This window comes from Aethalodelphis obliquidens, unplaced genomic scaffold (assembly GCF_003676395.1).
Source record: "Aethalodelphis obliquidens isolate GAN/ISIS:26980383/991018 unplaced genomic scaffold, ASM367639v1 scaffold23, whole genome shotgun sequence".
NCBI classification, from domain to species: domain Eukaryota; kingdom Metazoa; phylum Chordata; class Mammalia; order Artiodactyla; family Delphinidae; genus Aethalodelphis; species Aethalodelphis obliquidens.
This window is the reverse complement of record NW_020837967.1, coordinates 26,339,015-26,357,474: the sequence shown is the minus strand read 5'-3', so window position 1 is coordinate 26,357,474 and position 18,460 is coordinate 26,339,015. Positions and strand designations below refer to the sequence as shown.

At 42.4% G+C, this 18,460-nt stretch overlaps 1 protein-coding gene across 7 annotated transcripts in view; it reads right to left on the bottom strand.

The window, feature by feature from the left end:
• The window catches only part of MPP7 (MAGUK p55 scaffold protein 7), a 265,180-nt gene that overhangs the window by 77,207 nt on the left and 169,513 nt on the right, over positions 1-18,460 (bottom strand). For all 7 annotated transcript variants that reach the window (XM_027122039.1, XM_027122036.1, XM_027122041.1 and 4 more), the window contains 6 exons: positions 12,270-12,401; positions 7,712-7,793; positions 7,115-7,200; positions 3,509-3,583; positions 3,132-3,328; positions 2,592-2,656 (listed from right to left, as the gene is read on the bottom strand). In XM_027122039.1, coding sequence (XP_026977840.1) covers positions 2,592-2,656; positions 3,132-3,328; positions 3,509-3,583; positions 7,115-7,200; positions 7,712-7,793; positions 12,270-12,401 — 637 coding nt within the window. The remainder of the gene's footprint in view (positions 1-2,591; positions 2,657-3,131; positions 3,329-3,508; positions 3,584-7,114; positions 7,201-7,711; positions 7,794-12,269; positions 12,402-18,460) is intronic.

The following is an 18,460-nucleotide window of genomic DNA, read 5'->3' as shown; positions in this document are numbered from 1 at the left end:
TGATTTTTGTATAACTTCTGAGTTCAGGGGTTTATGAGACAACATTCAAAGAATTTCAAATGAAATTTCAATTTTTTGAGAAGAAAGACAATGGCCTTTTATTTAATTTTCACGGAAGTATACGGTCTCTCTGAATGAGGCTGTATTTACTACACGCTGTATTTACTTTGGATAATATCGATCAGATTTATTTTTTTATTTAAAAGTAAAGAACATCTACCTCTGAGAACAAACAATGCATCTCTCAGTGAATCAAAATCTAGGTTAAAACTAGAGAGAAGAAAAGGAAGAAAGGGTGAAAGGACGACCACGTTCCATAAAGACAAGTCCTGAAACTCAAACACTAGAGTATTAACATATAAAAGAAATTATGTAAATTCATATTAGGGAAATGCAAACCAAAACTACAATGAGGTGTCACTTCACACTGGTTAGAACGGACATCATCAGAAAATCTACAAACAACAAATGCTGGAGAGGGTGTGGAGATAAGGGAACCCTCTTGCACTGTTGGTGGGAATGTAAATTGATACAGCCACTATGGAGAACAGTATGGAGGTTCCTTAAAAAACTAAAGATAGAACTACCCTACGACCCAGCAATCCCACTCCTGGGCATATACCCTGAGAAAACCATAATTCAGAAAGACATATGCACGCCAACGTTCACTGCAGCACTATTTACAATAGCCAGGTCTGGAAGCAACCTACGTGCCCATCAACAGACAAACGGATAAAGAAGACGCAGCACATATATACAATGGAATATTACTCGGCTATGAAAAGGAACAAAACTGGGTCATTTGTAGAGACGTGGATGGACCTAGAGACTGTCATACAGAGTGAAGTAAGTCAGAAAGAGAAAAACAAATATCGTATATTAATGCATATATGTGGAATCTAGGAAAATGGTACAGATGAACCGGTTTGCAAGGCAGAATTAGAGACACAGACGTAGAGAACAAACAATATGGACACCGGTGGGGGGGAAGAGGGGTTGGGTGGTGGGGCGGTGGGATGAACTGGGAGATTGGGATCGACGTGTAGACACTGATGTGTATAAAATAGATCACTAGTAAGAACCTGCTATATAAAAAAATAAAATTAAATTAAAAAAAAGAAATTATGTAAATTCAAAGACAAAATAGCCTCCATTACAATTAGAGCTCTACGCGCGCGCACACACACACACACACACACACACACACACACACACTCACACACATTTATCCTGAAACCAGTTTGGGGAGAGCTATTAAGAAGACAATCTCTCTACTTTGCACAGTTCTTTAAAACAAAAAAAATACATCAAAAATTTTAAGTAAGTGAAAATTCGTTAATTATAACCAATTACACATTTCTAAGTTACCTAAAACTCAAGCAAATTAGAGTATGGATTCAGATTCGAGCAGAATCCCATTTATTTCATGTTCAAGTTAGACACATTTCATCCCCCAGGCACCAAATGTATAAGCAACGTGCAGGCCCCCAAATGTATAAAACCCTCAAAGAGCAGGTCAGGTAGAGGCCCCAGAGCTCCCTTCCACTGGATGAGCTGCAGTGAAAATGCTTCACACTTAAGAACAATGCAACATTCTGGTTAAACTTGGAGCTTTCGATGTCACGGGACACGTGGCATTCTACGACAAGTGTTTTTTCCTTCTGCCCAGACTTCACAGAGCAAGAACAAGCAGGCTTTTGAGTCAGTGCTCTGCTTGAAGCTTGCTTGCGAGATTTATACCGGACTGCAGTTTGGCTCCCTTATAACGTGATTCCTGGGCTCTAGGCTTCTACGAACTGACAGAAATAACAGGAGATGGGAAAAAATGCAACGATACTAAAAACAGATGTTGGTGTGAAATTCCAGGACCATTTATTTGCTTATTTCACCTTTTAACGTACAATTTCTATGCTGAAAACAAAAGGGCTTTTTTTTTCTTTTAACTCTTAAACTACCTAGAACCATGAAGCAGAGAAGATAAAGTAGGATGGGGACTTACAAGAGGTGGGAGGCGAGAAGTAAGGAGAATCTGAGAGAAGGCTGGGTTAAAAGAAAAACCCTTCTTTTCCAGTAATCCTACATCATCGTTTTTCTTATTCCTGTTTTCTTTTAATCTAGTTTGGTAATAACTCTGAACAGACCGGGTGAAGGTCAAAATAAGCAAGGAAGAAAGTACAACAAGAAGGACTGTTTTAGGCACAATTGCTTTTGTGCCCTAGAAAGTGATGGATTTTTTTCCTCCAATCTTTACCAAGAAATATCTTATCCAAACCTCCTAGCTTCAGAGAAATCAGGGTGCATTTTAGGTTACACTATAAAATACCTAAATTCAGAATCAAAGAGAGTTGTGGTTATTAGCTTTTTTCTTACAGAGCCATGGGTTTATTGTAAACAACCCCAAACACCCCTTTCTTCAAAAGATTCACTTTACTATTCCCACTATGAATTTGTTCCTTGTTGGTTCTTGTGAAATGATGATCCAAATGCTATCACAGGTAATAGGACCTCTTATTCTACCACAAACACCTGCTGTAACAGTCAAAAGTAAACAGCAAGACTTAGTTACTCTGCATTCTGATTAACAAACTTACATGATTTCCTGTTGGAAACTTGCAGGGGCTGGACTAATATTTCTGGTCGTCTCAGAGTCAATCTCCTGGGGGAAAAGAAGGTCAATATGCCTATCAATTTTCAGTACAGATCCAAGATTAACATAACACCAAAATATTAAAAGCCTTAAGAAAAAAATGGAACGTTGGAGGAAAAAATGAACACAATGCAATCTACTCAAATTAAGAAATAAATCCTCTACTTTCAAATTTTCATAAATTCTCCCCACTCTGAAATCACTCTTCTTTATTTTTCCATCTTTCACATCAATACAGTTTCAGATATTAATGTGCTATTTTCCATTTGTTTCGTAACAAAAACTGAATATGACCTGAGAGTGTCATATTATTTTTGGTCATTATTCATGCTTCGTTAGACAAAACAGAAACCCAAACCTGAGGGATAAGGAATTCTAAGGCAAGGTTTTAGTGCTTCTTCTATCACAAGTATGCTGGAATGGTACTTTGCAGAGAACAAAAGGTCAGCTGAAGACAGGCCATGATTCTGTGCCAGGAACTCACCTTTCCTGGAAATGCTTTGAGGGAATCAAGCCTGCTCTGGGATTGGCATCTCCTTCGTGCTTCGCCTGCCACCATGTTGCATCATCCTGGCTCATAATCTGAAGAATATCTCCCTTTTTGAAAGAAAGCCCAGCTTCCTTACATGGAATTGCTTTATCCTCATTAGGGTCATAGTCAAAGAGGGCTTTGATAAACATCTGGAAGAAAGTTCCGTTTCAGATGCATAAATATAAAAAAATAAATGTGAAGTGGCCAACATTCTTCTAACTCTGATTGATTTAAGAAATAGAATATTAAGATAAACTTGTTGTGTTCCATTTAGTAAATGGAAAAACATTGGTTCCCACAAAAAAAAAAGGTTTCTGAGGAATGGTTACCTTGCCCTCCTTTGATGGTGTGTCCTCCTTGAGGCTGGGTATAATCTTGAATGTGATTGCGCCCTGAGACTGAGCCTGACGTCAGAGGAAAGAAAGAGTTATAAGAAAACCGCTGGAGCCAAGGAGGAAGAAAGTCAAATAGGTAGAAAATGAAACGATTCTAAAAATTTACAAGCTTGGGGTTTCTACTCTTAGACAGAACAAACCGAGGAAACTATTTTTGTAGAAACTCCTGTAACGTGAGAAGGCACTAAAGTTTGTCAAATAAGTTAAAAAACATTAACCACTAAACCACTTTTACCTCTTGTGCACTTTTAAAATGCCGATGAATGTGTTACCATCCATGTTGAGTTACTTCAAAATAGAAAGAATATGCAGTGCCTTAAACAGGATTAAATGGCAAGAACAGACCGTGTGCAAAGTTCAGACCACTGCATCTAAGGCTCAGCAGCCAGGTTTCAGGGACAAAATTCCTACAACTACCAGTAATGTGGCTATAAATACATGATTCAATTAGTTGCGATGCTCATCAGAAAAATAATGAAAAACACTCATCTCTATTATATTCTGGTTAGTAAGAGAAGTACCAAATGTAGCAGATTAATTAAAAGATGAAAAGATTGTCTATTCTAATTTAATTAAAGCAAGCAACAATACCCCCAAATTCTTTGCTGACTACCTCAGACAAGGGTAGGTCTTCCTATCAGGGACCTGCTGTGTAGCACAGGGAACTCCACTCAATATTTTGTAATAACCTACAATGGAAAAGAAGCTGAAAAAGAATATATATATGTATATACGTGTGTGTGTGTGTGTGTGTGTGTGTGTGTGTGTGTGTGTGTGTGTAACTGAGTCACTTTGCTGTACACCTGAAACTAACACGACATTGCAAAGTAACTATACTTCAAAAAAATTGTTTTTAAATAGTAGGTCTGCCTTTAACACACCCTTACGTCATTCTTTCTCTCTTTTTAGCATTTGTCATAACCATATCTATGTAATTACTTACACAATTATTTCTTAATGTCTGTTACCCTCACTAAATGGTAAGCTCTGTGAAAGCACTAAGTACGTATTTAGGAGGACAGGCGGACAGGGAGGAAAGGCGAGAGGGGGAGGGGCGGTGGACCTCCCTGAGGCTCTCGCTATCAGTGTGTGCTGGTGGCCGGGACTCCATTTTGTTAAGAAGGCCCTGACTGATACCGTCTGCCGGTTTCCATGGTGTGAATACTTCCATCACAGCCAGTTTCAATGTATCAGCATGAAGTCACTGAAAGCCAGGATGGGAAAAGCTGCACTGAACCAGCTTTTGTCAGCATATGGAAGCAGCTCCAGTGCAGCAGAGACTCACATAAAATGGGGGTTTAATAGTAGAAATATCAGAATTTTATAAAGGAGTGATTTCAAAATGGTAATATCACTGTTATTGCTTATCATAGAAGGAACTCACTAACCTTATTAAGAATTTATATAATACTAAATTGCATAAGTAGAAAGAAAGAAAGTCTTCCCTATAATCCCTTCCCCTTCTTCTAGTTTGTGTGTGTGTGTGTTTTAATGCAGGTGTCCCCGACCCCCCGGGCCATGGACCGTAACAGTCCGTGGCCTGTTAGGAACCGGGCCGCACAGCAGGAGGCGAGGGGCGGGCGGGCGAGCGAAGCTGCATCTGTATTTACAGCCGCTCCCCAGCGCTTTCGTTACCACCTGAGCTCCGCCTCCTGTCAGATCAGCGGCGGCATTAGATGCTCGCAGGAGCGCGAACCCTACCGTGAACCGCACACGTGAGGGATCCAGGCTGCGTGCTCCTTATGAGAATCTAATGCCTGATGACCTGAGGTGGAGCTGAGGCGGTGATGCTAGCGCTGGGGAGCGGCTGCAGATACAGGTCATCATTAGCAGAGAGGTTTGACTGCACAGAGACCATCATAAATCAATTGCTTGCAGACTCATAACAAAACCCTATCGGTGAGCGGCAAGTGAAAAGAAGCTCCCGCTGATTCTGCATTATGGAGACTTGTATCATTATTTCATTATATATCACAATGTAATAATAACAGAAATAAAGTGCACAATAAATGTAATGCGCTCGAATCATCCCGAAACCTTCCCCCACCCCCCTGCGGTCCATGGAAAAACTGTCTTCCACGAAACCAGTCCCTGGTGCCGAAAAGGCTGGGGCCCGCTGTTTTAACGTATGTAAAGCCCTTAGAACAGTATCCTTAAGGGCTCAATCAATGTAAGCAATTACCAGTATTACTGTTATTACTAAGTCATATGGGTCTATCAGCCATTGTGAACGCTTCACAGTAATCCACCACGTGAATGAATAATCAATTCAACCTTCCTGATAGTTTCTAAATATTTTTAAAATATCTCGTTTATACACATTGGAAATTATTTCCTTCGGGTTAATTTGCAGCAGCTGAATTTCTTGACTGAGGAGTAAAGCACATTTAAAATGCACAGCTTCAGAGAGCCGTCTCAAAAGGCTCTATTAGTTTACCCTGTACCAAAAAAAGCATATAAACATATCTATTCCCTTATAATCTGGCTAACTCTGGGCATTACCGAGCTTTTAAATAACCACCAATCCAATATGTTTCAGACATCGTGTCTCCCTTTGTAATTCTCTGTACATACACTTTGCTGATTTTTCTGTAACCGTTTCTTTCTTAATGATTTTTAAGAACTCTCTATATCCATTAAAATATGAGCCTTCTATCATATAAATTGAAAATATTTCGCCTACGATCTCATTTGTCTTTTAAATTTTATGTATAGCATCTTTTACTGTAGAAAAAGTTTTCAATTCTAGTCATCACGTCAGTTATTTTTCTATTTGAATTTCACATCAAGGTTAAAAAAACCTTTCTCTACTTTTTAGGACTTTTTAAAAAACTTACTTGATTTGAGGGGATTTATTTTTGTGTGAGTTGTAAAATAAGGACTATTTTTTCTAACTGAATAATCAATTAATCCAATACCATTTATGAAATGATCTCACTGCTTTCACACTGATTTAAAATGCCATCTTAATCATACACTACATTTTCATATATACTGAGGTCTATTTTGAGATACTAAACTCTCTATAGGTTAATAACATGTTTTCATATGTAACAGGGACAGTCTCCCTTTATTCTATCCTTACAAATGAACTTGAGAATTTATATTGCCAAGGCTTATAATAATTTCATTTCGTTTTAGATTTCATAAGACATCTAAGTTAGTTTCACTTTTTTATATACCCGGAAAGCATAGCCCCTAGAGACAGAGATAAAAGCATCCTCAACAACAGAGTACGTGCCATGTATTAAGGACCTAATCTGAGATGGGCCCTGTCAAACTCTTGATCTACATTGGCTCATTTAACGCTCCAGATACTCCAGTGAGAGAGTTACCACTTCTTATTCTCATTCTGTAGATGAAAACAGGGAGGAAATAAAAAGATTAAGGTATTTTCCAAGGACATAAGGGGGATTAAGTGACAGCGCTGGGATCCAAACCCTGGACTATTAAATCCAAATCCTGTGTTCACAACCAGGTCTGAAATACAGTGATCCAACCTCATTTTCACTGCAGTTTTCAAGTAAATTTTCAGCTTACCAAGATCTGAATGATTTCCTCAGGGCTTTTATCCTCGACAGGTATCCCATTCACTTCCCTCAGTTCATCGCCAACGTGAATAAGACCTGAGAAATCGCAAATTCAGAAAGTAAGCAGTGTTACGTACGGTGGTTTGCAGTGTGCCCACCCTGAAAGCACCGTGTGGTACCCTCAGTGCACATCCCAGGCCTCTGAGGTTTCAAAGGCTGCGGCTCCAGCCTCGCCGAGGCCGTAACATCACAACGCTGCCAAAGCAACAGCAGAGGCATCTCAGTCTTTTTCTAGAGATGCACATTACTTTCATTTTAAGATAAATTTTTAAAAGGCTGTGTGCTTTCAGTAGTACTTTTCAAATCAGAAACACTGAACTAAGTCTTAATATAACCTTGGAAGCCTATATAAGCTAAGACCGTAAAGTATTCTAGAATGAAATTTACCATTTAAATAGGTTCCCACATTTTAACACAGAGTACGATATCTTATTACTGTTTTGCTGTATTGTATCAAAAGACTGTTATCCTCTTAGCTACATCCCGGAAATGTGTCACATAAAATCCACGCGCCCCGTCCATGCCCGCCTAACGTTCAAACTCTCACCACTTCTGTCTGCAGCTCCTCCTCTCATGATTCTGGCCACAACCACGGCCCCGGTGGGCTCATCTTTCTTAATGGTAGCTCCCTTTTAAGGAAAAAAATAGTATTTGTGGGTAAATGTGTGTACTGGGTGGTAGGAAAGAAATAAGGACAGAAATAAGGACATTCATCTGGAAAAAGTAAAAACGCTACAAAAAGTAAAGGAAGGGGGAACAGAAGTCACGCCATTTGCTCACAAATACTTATCACTAGACACACAACTTTCTACCACACAGATCGTCTAAGGTTTTCAGCACAAAGACTTTTGAAACCTTTAATCTCTTCAGTACTATGCAAAGTGTACAAATATCTTCTTTCCATTATAATACCTTGTATTTGAATCCTATTTGCTTTTACCCTTTCAGAGCACTTCCTCATTTCAGTTTACCTTTACAATACCCTGTGAGAAGGTAGACTAAACAGAGAAGGTGAAGTGAACAGAAAAAAGATTATATAAACTAGAAAACTAAAACCCAGATCACCTGACCTTTAGTTCAGTGATCCTTCTGTTACACTATTACATTACAGTAAAGGAACTCAGCAATGATAATAAAGAAAGTGGGGGGGAAAAAAAAAAAAAGATCTGTTACTCCGAGGTTTTTAGGTACTAGGACTGCACCTAGGTACAAATGGAACTAACATTTTGGCGTGAGATTAGGAAACAGTTTCAAAAAGAACCCAGAAAGTCTTCACTTATGCATGTTCAGAAGCAAATTAACTGCATGCTGTTCGTCAGAACATCAGGTACACACAGTTACTCTGAACGCCTTTTCATGACTTTGCTTCCAAGAAACTGGCAGTGGTTTAGACAGGCCACCAACATCACACCACGCGCTGAAGAGGTGCACGTTAGGTGGAGGCAGGGCGCACCCCCAAGAAGGTGGAATTCTTCTCGCGTTCGCCAATAAACACATGTACAGCATTACCAAATAGATATGGAAACAAAATTAGGAATCCATTTGTAGTAAGTGCTTTCTATATGACGTTTTATTTTGTATATGACAGCTATCAAATACGTATCTAATAATAGCAAAAAAATTAAATAATTAAGTGTTAGGATAATTTTGTGGCATTTTTCCTCACCTACGCATGCATTCAAGGCCGAAGACTTGAATGGGTATCTCTCCATGGTCATAAACCTTAGACTCTTCAATTACTGGTATTTTCTGCTTTTAAACAGATAACTTGGAGCCAAGATGACTGGAAATGTAATATCCTTAATATAACTAATTAGTGTAATTAGATCAACTTTCACTTTCTTTAACAATGTGTCTCAAACTCTCCCACCGAAGTACGCCTAATGTCATAAGGGTCTAGTTATCTAATTTAAGATTACTTATCTGTATTTTATAGATGAGAAATTGAATGCCAAATGGTTATCATTTGCCTGAGATCAGACAACTAGTATGCAGTAACGTCAGAACCTGTCTAAGGCACACTGATGAGAATTGCTTTCGCAACCGCTGCTTTTGCAGGTGCAGAGCATCAATTCTCCCCTCTTGGTGTGCGCCTGCTGTACCCCCACGTCAAGTGGTGAAAGGGTTCTGGGGTACCTAAGGCTGTGAGGAGACTTGCAGCCAACTTTCTGGAACTCTTGAAATGCTGGCTCTGTGGGAAGTCAGCCACCATGGAAGAGATCACGTGTACAGCCATGCTGTGAGGAGGTCCAAGCCAGCCAGGTGGAGATGCCACTTGTTAAAAGAGATGCCTGACCAGACCCCAGCTTTCCAGCCACCCAGCCCAGACACCAGTCCTGGGGATGAAGTAACCCTCAGGTGCCTCCAGTCTCAGCCCCTGTCTAACTGCACAGGAGGGACTCTAAGGAAAAACTGCCCACCTGAGCCTGTCAACCTCCAAAACTGTGAGAGACAATATTATTGTTTTAGCTACAAACTTTGGGTGGTGGTTTGTAACACGAAATTAGGTAACTGCAACGAATGTCCTGCTCCACCATGGATGACAGTTTTTCAGTATGGAACCATCCAGTCTGCTGTGCTCAGTGAAGTTGATAAATGTTTACTGAGAACCTACTATGTGCCAGCTTCTGGTCTAAGGGTTTCTGACACATTGCTAAAAAAAAAAAAAAAGAAACCCAGGCGCTTCTTCCCCCTCATGGAGCTTACATTCTCACAGGGGAGACAGACAACAAACAGAAGATGAAACAATTAGATCTGTCCTACAGCACGTTAGAAGGTGGTAAAAACTACGGAGGGGGTAGGGCAGGGAGAGGGAAGACAGCACATAAAGACGCCGCTCTCAACGAAAAGGCTGGAAGGAGATGAAGGAGTTACCCAAAGCGAAAGAACAGGGCAAAATGGACGATCAGAGAAGCACAAAGAAGCCACTGTGTCTGGGGCAACGTAAAAGGGGAGAAGCAGCAGCAGGTGGGTCAGGGAGTCGGAGCGCACAGTGCTCTGTAGGTCCCCGGGAGGATTCTGGACTGAGCTGCGAAACAAACAGGGAGAACCTGCACAGCGGCAGTGACATGATCCGGAAGGACCCCTCCACCTGCCGCAAGAAGAGACTGAAGGAGGGCTTCCCTGGTGGCGCAGTGGTTGAGAGTCCGCCTGCCGATGCAGGGGACGCGGGTTCGTGCCCCGGTCCGGGAGGATCCCACGTGCCGCGGAGCGGCTGGGCCCGTGAGCCATGGCCACTGAGCCTGCGCGTCTGGAGCCTGTGCTCCGCAACGGGAGAGGCCGCAACAGTGAGAGGTCCGCGTACCGCAAAAAAAAAAAAAAAAAAGGCAAACAAGGAGGCGGCTGTCACAACAAGCGAGGGCAAAGATGCTGGAGGCCTGGATCTGACGGTCAGGACGAGCCGTGATGAAAAGTGGGCCAGGTGTGTTGGAATATATTGGTAGGGCTGAAAGGATTTCCCAGTGGATCGGAAATGGGATGTGAAAGAAAGAGAGGTATCACAGGTAGACTCTATGGCTCCTGGCTGCATAACTGCAGAGATGGGATTGTCCATCATTGAGAGGGGGAACCACAGGGCTGGACCAGACTGCAGACAGTCTACTTGCAGACACGTGAAGACTGAGATGCCTGCTACGTCCAAATGGAGACACTGGGCAGACGGCTGGACATGCAAATTTAAAGATCAGACGAAAGGTCCGGAAGGAAAAGGGGCCTGGGGGTCCCTGGCACATAAATGGTTTTTAAAGCCAGGGGCTGAAAGAAATCACTTCCAGGGTGTGCGGAGGGAGAAAAGCACTCCAACACTTACAGGACTTGTTATAGGCCCTGAAATATACTTACCTATGGCTACAGATAGGACCTTGAAATAGACATGCTTGCTCTCTGCCGATTCTACCTCCCCGTGCAGGGTAAACTACGGACCTGAGAAACGGTCTCTCACTTTCTACAGGATACCAGCACTTGACTCAATCTTCTTTTTGATCCCTACATTCTTTTTTTTTTTTTGAGGTACATGGGCCACTTACACTTATGACCAACCGCCATTTGCCTTAAAAACACAAAAATGTTTTAACTGGAATAAATGGGCCACAACACATTTAAAGCCAACTGCTAGGCTGTGACATCTATTTTCCTTTTGAATATAGTTTCATATGGATACACTCTGTACTCATTTCCTATTGCTGCTGTGAACAAATGTCCACAAATTTAGTGGCTTCCTAGAACACAAATTCATTATCTTACAGGTCTGGAGGTATCAACAGGAAGGCAAAAATGGGTATTACAGGCCCAAATCAAGGTGCCAGCAGGGCGGCATTCGTCCTGGAGGATCTAGGGAAGAATCCGGTCCTTGCCTGTCCCGGTTTCTAGACACTTCTGGCTTCCCTTGGCCCTCGGCCACATCACTCCCACCCTTGCCTTCACCATCACATCTTTCTGTACCTCTGACCCCCCCGCTTCCCTCTTTCCCATTAATGAGAACCTCGTGACTCCCCTGGTGCCGCCTGATGACCCAAGAGACTCTCGCCGTCTCCAGATCCTTAACTAATCATGAAAAGCTCCCTGTGTCTTTTAAGGTAACATATCCACGGGTTCTGAAGATGAGGACACGACATCACTGCGGGCTGGTGCGAGGCATTAGTCGGCCTACCCCAGACCTTGACGTGGTTCAGCACTGTATAAATTCTGGGACTAAAACAAATGGTTACATCTACATTTTGAAATATCGGATACCCGATTAATTTATCCTCGTCACTTTAAAATCCATCAGCTTTCTAGAAAAGCCATAAGCCATTATTTTTAGTTGCACTTCTAAATCTCACATCAACTGTAACTGGTGCACGTTATGCTGTCTTTTATAAATGTCAACAAGTCACATTTTCAAAACTATTGCTATTTATAACCAAAAGAATGCCTGCCATTTTATCTGGCTCCATTTTAATTTTTCTAAATCCTATGCTTTAGGTGTGAATGCTCCATTTATTTCAAAGTTCGGGACGCAGAGGAAGTACATTTTAAAGAGAGGAATCGGTGGTATGTGCCCATCAGACGTGGCTTCATCATGGCATCTACTCGTAGCTGAGCATAAAATGTAGCCCAGAACTCACCAGCGGTTCTCGGTTCTTGACCAGACGGATGATTTTCACCGAGTCTTCCTCATCATCAATATCATCAGGCATAGGAGGCAACACGGGATCATAGTTCTTCAGAGCCACAGTATCGTGCACAGAGAGCAAAGCCTACAAAGTCCAAGGGAAGAAGTGTTACAGTAGTTGCACGTGTTTGGCGTTTTACACTTGACCACAGTATAAGGAAAATCAAACTGATGCTCCAGTTCTGCCACAGCAACCGTAAGAAGGCAACTACTTGGGAAGGAGCCTCTGCAGACGGGGCGAGGGGAAGCTGCAGAGCAACAGAGGCAACCCTACTCGGCCACAGGGTGCGGCAGGCGTCAGCGTAAAGCGTCTGCCAGCGTGAGCGTCCTCCGGTTCATCCGAACAGAAGTGGCAGCTGGGGGGTTGCCGAGGGACTGTTACTTCTGAAAGGAGGGAGAAAAAGGAGGCTACAGATAGACTGCCAACGGGCTGGCAGGTGTCAGGCAACGACGCATGTCTTTTTTTTCTTTCCTTCTGTTAGCAGAAAACACAGAAAGAACTGCTCAGTACAGCTGACTAGCTTTCATTCTTCTGTGATTTTTCTCACTTTTAAATTTTTGATGTAATAGCCGACTGTGTGTATAAAAGAATAAAATAAAAGTATTTCTAGTCATGACGGCTGTGGTGGTGAAACTCCACAAGACGGTCATATTGTCATTAGAGACCAAAGATGAGAATAACGTGACATGTCACTATATTGGGGGTGGGTGGGTCTAGACTTTTAACTAATTTGTTCCCTAATCGGCAGCACCAGGATGCACCGATTACTCCAGCCAGAGCCTTGAAATCCCCCTTACCTACACCCCATCCTGTTAAATCTGCTTCCACAGTGTAAGCTAACATGTTATCTTCTCTCCAGTCCAGAGCAGACGGTGGCCAACTGTGCCACCTGTTTTCGTAAGTGAAGCTTTCCTGGAACACAGCCATGCCTGTCCACTGATGTGTGCCTCATGGCGCCTGCCATGCTACAGTGAGAACCTGAGTACAAGCACCAGACATTTTTCCATAAAAAAGCTGGCAGACCCTTGGTCTAGATCATTGGTCATCATCTTTCACCTGGAGCATTTTTACCTGCAGCCTTTCAATGGTCCACCTGCATTCACCTTGGGCTCATTTTCAAATTCCTGATTCACAGTGTGTCCAGAGTAATTACTTTTTTTTTTCCTCCCGTCGCGGAGCACAGGCTGCGGACGCGCAGGCTCAGCGGCCAGGGCTCACGGGCCCAGCCGCTCCACAGTATGTGGGATCCTCCCGGACTGGGGCACGAACCCGTGTCCCCTGCATCGCAGGCGGACTCTCAACCACTGCGCCACCAGGGAAGCCCCCAGAGTAATTACTTTGAAACTCAGAGTAACTCACGTAAGTGGTCTACTAAGAACTCTCCTACCCACGCACTGGTTTGGGATGAAAAGCAAGTCCTAGTCTTGTATTTTCCCTCCAACTCTGTCTCACACCCACTGTCCTCCTCACTGAGTTTAAATACCTGGCTTCTTTCTCACAGAGGCGTGGCCGAAACATCCAATATAAATGTAGACCCCCGGGTTACGCGATCTCATAGCACCATCTTCTTTGCCTTCATACATGCTCATAATTTTTAACCGTTTCCATTTTTATGTACATATATTTAATATCCGCTATCTACTGAAACAGAAGCTCCAAGATGGCGAAGAAACGGTACCTAAATTAAGCTTTCTTACTGACTGTAACATATACACGGAAAAGCTCACAATTCATAAGCATACGGCACGAAGAATCTCCAAAAATGAATATGTCCCTGTAAATATCACTCAAACAAGAAACACAACATTAACTGAGCCCCACGGGCCCCTAACATGCTCCTTCCTAGTCACCGTGGCCTCTATTCCGCTGAAGGTGTAGTTTTGCCGCTATTTAAATACCGCAAAATGGGATCTTCCTTTTTTCCCTGACATTAAGTTAGTGAAGTTCATCCATGCTGTTACTAGTAGCCATTCCTTTTTTCATGGCTGTACAGTACTCCAACATGTACGTATTTCATAGTGTCTTCACCCATTATGCCTCTGAGGGACACTTAGGCTGTTTTCAGCTCTTGGCTATCATAAACAGTGCTGCGGTAAATATTTCATATCAGCTGATGCATACACACACAAATCTGGGTTAAGTATACTTAAGGGTGGAAGTCTAGGTCATTCAACACAGGCAGATGAGACCAAGTGGTCGTTCCAGCTCCTCTCCCCCCAACAGCTTATGTGAGTTCTAGCTGCATCAAGGGATCCACCAATTCACAGTAGTTTAAATTTGGCCATTCTGAGTATACAGTGTTATCTTCTCGTGGTTGAAATTTCATCTTTCTTATAACTCATGATATCTTTTTTCTTTGCTGTTCAAATGAAAGCATTTCTTTTTATAAACATTTTTCTCCAGCCAGTATATCTCTAATTGCACTTAAGAAACAGAATTAAAAAAGAAGAAGTCTGTATTTCATCTTGTGCCAAGTTAAAAGAATATCCAGTAGCTTCCACTTCCTGTTTTAGACTGTTATTACCACTACTTTATATTGTCTTGGTATAAAAATATGCTTTAAAAAAATCCCAAACTAACACATAAACAAGCAACACAGGTACCAGCATATCCTTATAAACATAAACACGACCGACGCTCCCAAGTCAGGGAAGACAGGAATGGCATCTCGGGGTGGCTGATTCACGGATGGTGGCAGGCAGTGCAAGAATGTTTCTGGAAAACCGTCAGTCCTGGTTTTCAGCACAGGAGAACCTCTCATTTCACGGTGCACGTTCCACAATATTACAAAACCACCACCTTGTCTACTTGATTAAAACCAGGGGAAAGGGACAATGTTCCTGGGGAGCGACAAGGCACAGAAGCGCCCTGGGGCCCCACACAGCCAGTGGGCCCAGCCCCGCAGTCTGACCGGAGGCCTGGGACCCGCTGCCAGATGCTGCCCTCTGCAGACGCAGCGAGGGTTTCCATGCACTTCAGGAGCGCGTGTCCCCGGCGCGGATAACACACTCTACGATGATCAGGTGGGGGAAGTGAGCTCCTCTGAATCGTGCGTGGGATCGGTTCCAGACTCAGTGGAACGGCCGTCCTCTCCAGGGCCTGGACTTCAGGTGGCCGGCTGAACGGCGAAGGGTCTTCCTCTCTTGTCGGTGCAGTTTCTCAGCCTCCTGCTGCTGCTTCTGCTGTTCTAACTCCTTTCATGTAAATGTCAATTGTTTGCTGCCAACCGTGGTGTCCGACACACCTAATGTCCCATTTTCGCTTGGAGTTTCAACCGGTCTTCAAGGGTTTTATTCATCACGATACCTTCTTTCGTGAAATGCCTGTTCAAGATCCTTGCACACTGTTCTGTTCCATCTGTCTTTGTCTTCTTGACCTGTAAGAGTTCTTTATAACACGCTGGATCCAAGCCTTTGTCGGTTACAGGTGCCACAAACGCATTCTCCCACTTGGTAGCTCTCACTTCCTCATTAGTGTTCTCTGATCAAAAAAGGGTCCAAATGAATGAACCCAATAATATTTTTTTCCTGTATGGTTGGTGCTTTTCTTGGTAGCCAACAAAGTTTCAAAGGGACAGAATGAAGAGCATCATCAGATGATAAAATATTATCTGAAGATATAATAGCTGCAAAGTTTTGACAACTGATGAGAAACACAGTCTGAAGATTCAGGAACTCCAATGGATCCTTTAGGAAGCAGGAACAATAAAAATTAACCCACGCTTACATACATCATAGTGAAATGACAGAATGCCAGAGACAGAAAGTAGTTCTTAAAAATATCAGAGAGAAAAACACAGATCATCAGGAAGGAAAGAAAAAAAGGTAATTGAGAACTGACTGATCAAGCAGCAAGACCACTGAAGAGAGTTAAAACACCTTGAAAGCGCTTAGGAAGAAAAGAACAGTCAGCCCAGAATTGTGTATCCAGCAAAAGTACAGCTCAAGAATGAGGATGAGAGGGCTTCCCTGGTGGCGCAGGGGTTGAGAGTCCGCCTGCTGATGCAGGGGACACGGGTTCGTGCCCCGGTCCGGGAAGATCCCACATGCTGCGGAGCGGCTGGGCCCATGAGCCATGGCCGCTGAGCCTGCGCGTCCGGAGCCTGTGCTCCGCGACGGGAGAGGCCACAGCAGTGAGAGGCCCAGGTACCACAAAAAAAAAGAAAAAAATGAGGATGAGAACCAAGGTGAAGTTAACAGGGACCCACTGGAGAAAACTTAAAAAAAAAAAAAAGATAATGAAGCAATGGTTTTTGAAGACACTGGACATGAGACAAGGAAAGACAGTGACCACTGAGAGATAGGAAACAACTGCGAACCCTAAGACTGCCCCAAGCTTCCTGTCTAGAGCGAATTTCCCGCTATGTCGGGGGAGAAGGAACCCAGGACAGCAGAGCTGGGAACCTAGGGAGGTCAAAGGGCTAACGTTCTCAGGGAAGGGATGAGAATGGAGAGAGCTGCACAGACACAGAGCTCCTTGAGTCCTTAGCCAAGGCTCGCATACGGAACAACTGCCAGGAAGGATTAGAGCAGTAGTTGGGAACTGAGAGCAATTTTACTCCCCGGGAGCCACATGGCTGTCTGGGGACATTTTTGGTTGGTAACAATTCAAGGGATGCTACTGCTGTCTAGTGCACAGAGGCCAGAGATGCTCCGAGGCATCTGATACCACAGCAGACGATCCCCTCCCCTCCGCCAAGTAAGTATCCAGTCCTCAAATGTAAATAGTTCCAAGGTTGAGAAGCCCTGCATTACAGGAAGCAATCCCCGAGGCTTGCACAGGGCAGGAATAGCTCCTGTTCCCACCAGTTACAAGGAAAAGCCTCACCACTCACCGGGCATTGAGGAGAGTTAACAGAGAGGTACTTTCTTAATAGCAGGAAATAATTAGCCCAAGATTACATGCTGCTAAGATCTCACCTAACAAAGCTTTAAAGCAAGCCTCCAAATAACTTAATTGTGTAATTTAAACTCAAGAATATTATCTATAAATATACAAAAATATCCAGCATCAAAAAAAGTCAAGTCACAATGACTGACAGTCAATCAACAATTACTAGGCATGTACAAAATCAGCAACTACTATGCACAATGATGAGAAGTATAAAACTAGACCCTGAAAAGTTAGATGACAGAATTATGTAGAACCAAATCCTGAAATTACAGAAAGATCACAGAAAAGGAAATTAACAGTTACTACTAATTCCAAATGTTCAAAAAGCCAGAAGAAGGGCTGAACAGCAGACTTGGAATATACAAAGAAGATTCAAACCAAGCTCCTACAGATAAAAGGTGAAAATACATTTCATTCAGTACACTGAATAAGATTAACACTTGTAGGCAAAGCAATAAAACTACTGAAACACATGAAACACAAAGAGAAAATATAATGAAAAATTATGAACATTTATTGAGCTGTGGGACTTCAATGGTCTATTATATGCACCGAACTGGCATCTCCAGAGACAGGAGAGGTGTTAAAAAAAATCTGAAGAAATATGGCAGAAAATATTCCAAATTTGATGGAAACAAAAAAGCCCATATGTTTAAGAAGCTCAGTGTATCCAAGCACAATAAACAGAAAAGACATAACACCAAACTGCTTAAAACCAGTGAAAAGGGGACTATCTTAAAATCAGCCAAAAAAAAAAAAGCACACCAGAAGACAATGGAGCACATCTTTAAAATACTCAAGGAAAACTACTGGCAGCCTAAAATTCTATACCCAGCAAAAATACCTTTTAAAAAGAAGGAATACTGAAGACTTTGTAAAGACATACAAAAGCTGAAGGAATTCATCACCAGCGGACTTGCATTACCAAAAATGTTGTAAGAAGTTCTTTCAGACAAGAGGAGTGACTGCAGATGGGAACACAGAAGAGCACCAGAAATGGCTGTTATCTGTGCGCCTAGCGTAACTATCTTGCACACGGTAAGAATAACAGGGAATGCTGATGAATGTATTTCATAATAAAGTGAATATTATGGTTGATAGGCATTGTTAGAACACCAGCTATTACTTTTCCTCCTTAGCTCTGTACTTTCATATCTGGATTCCAAAATAAATAATTTACAGATATCAAGTTCATTATTTTTAACAGCTTTGCTTTATAAATAGTTTTGGTTAGCAACATTTTTATTTTA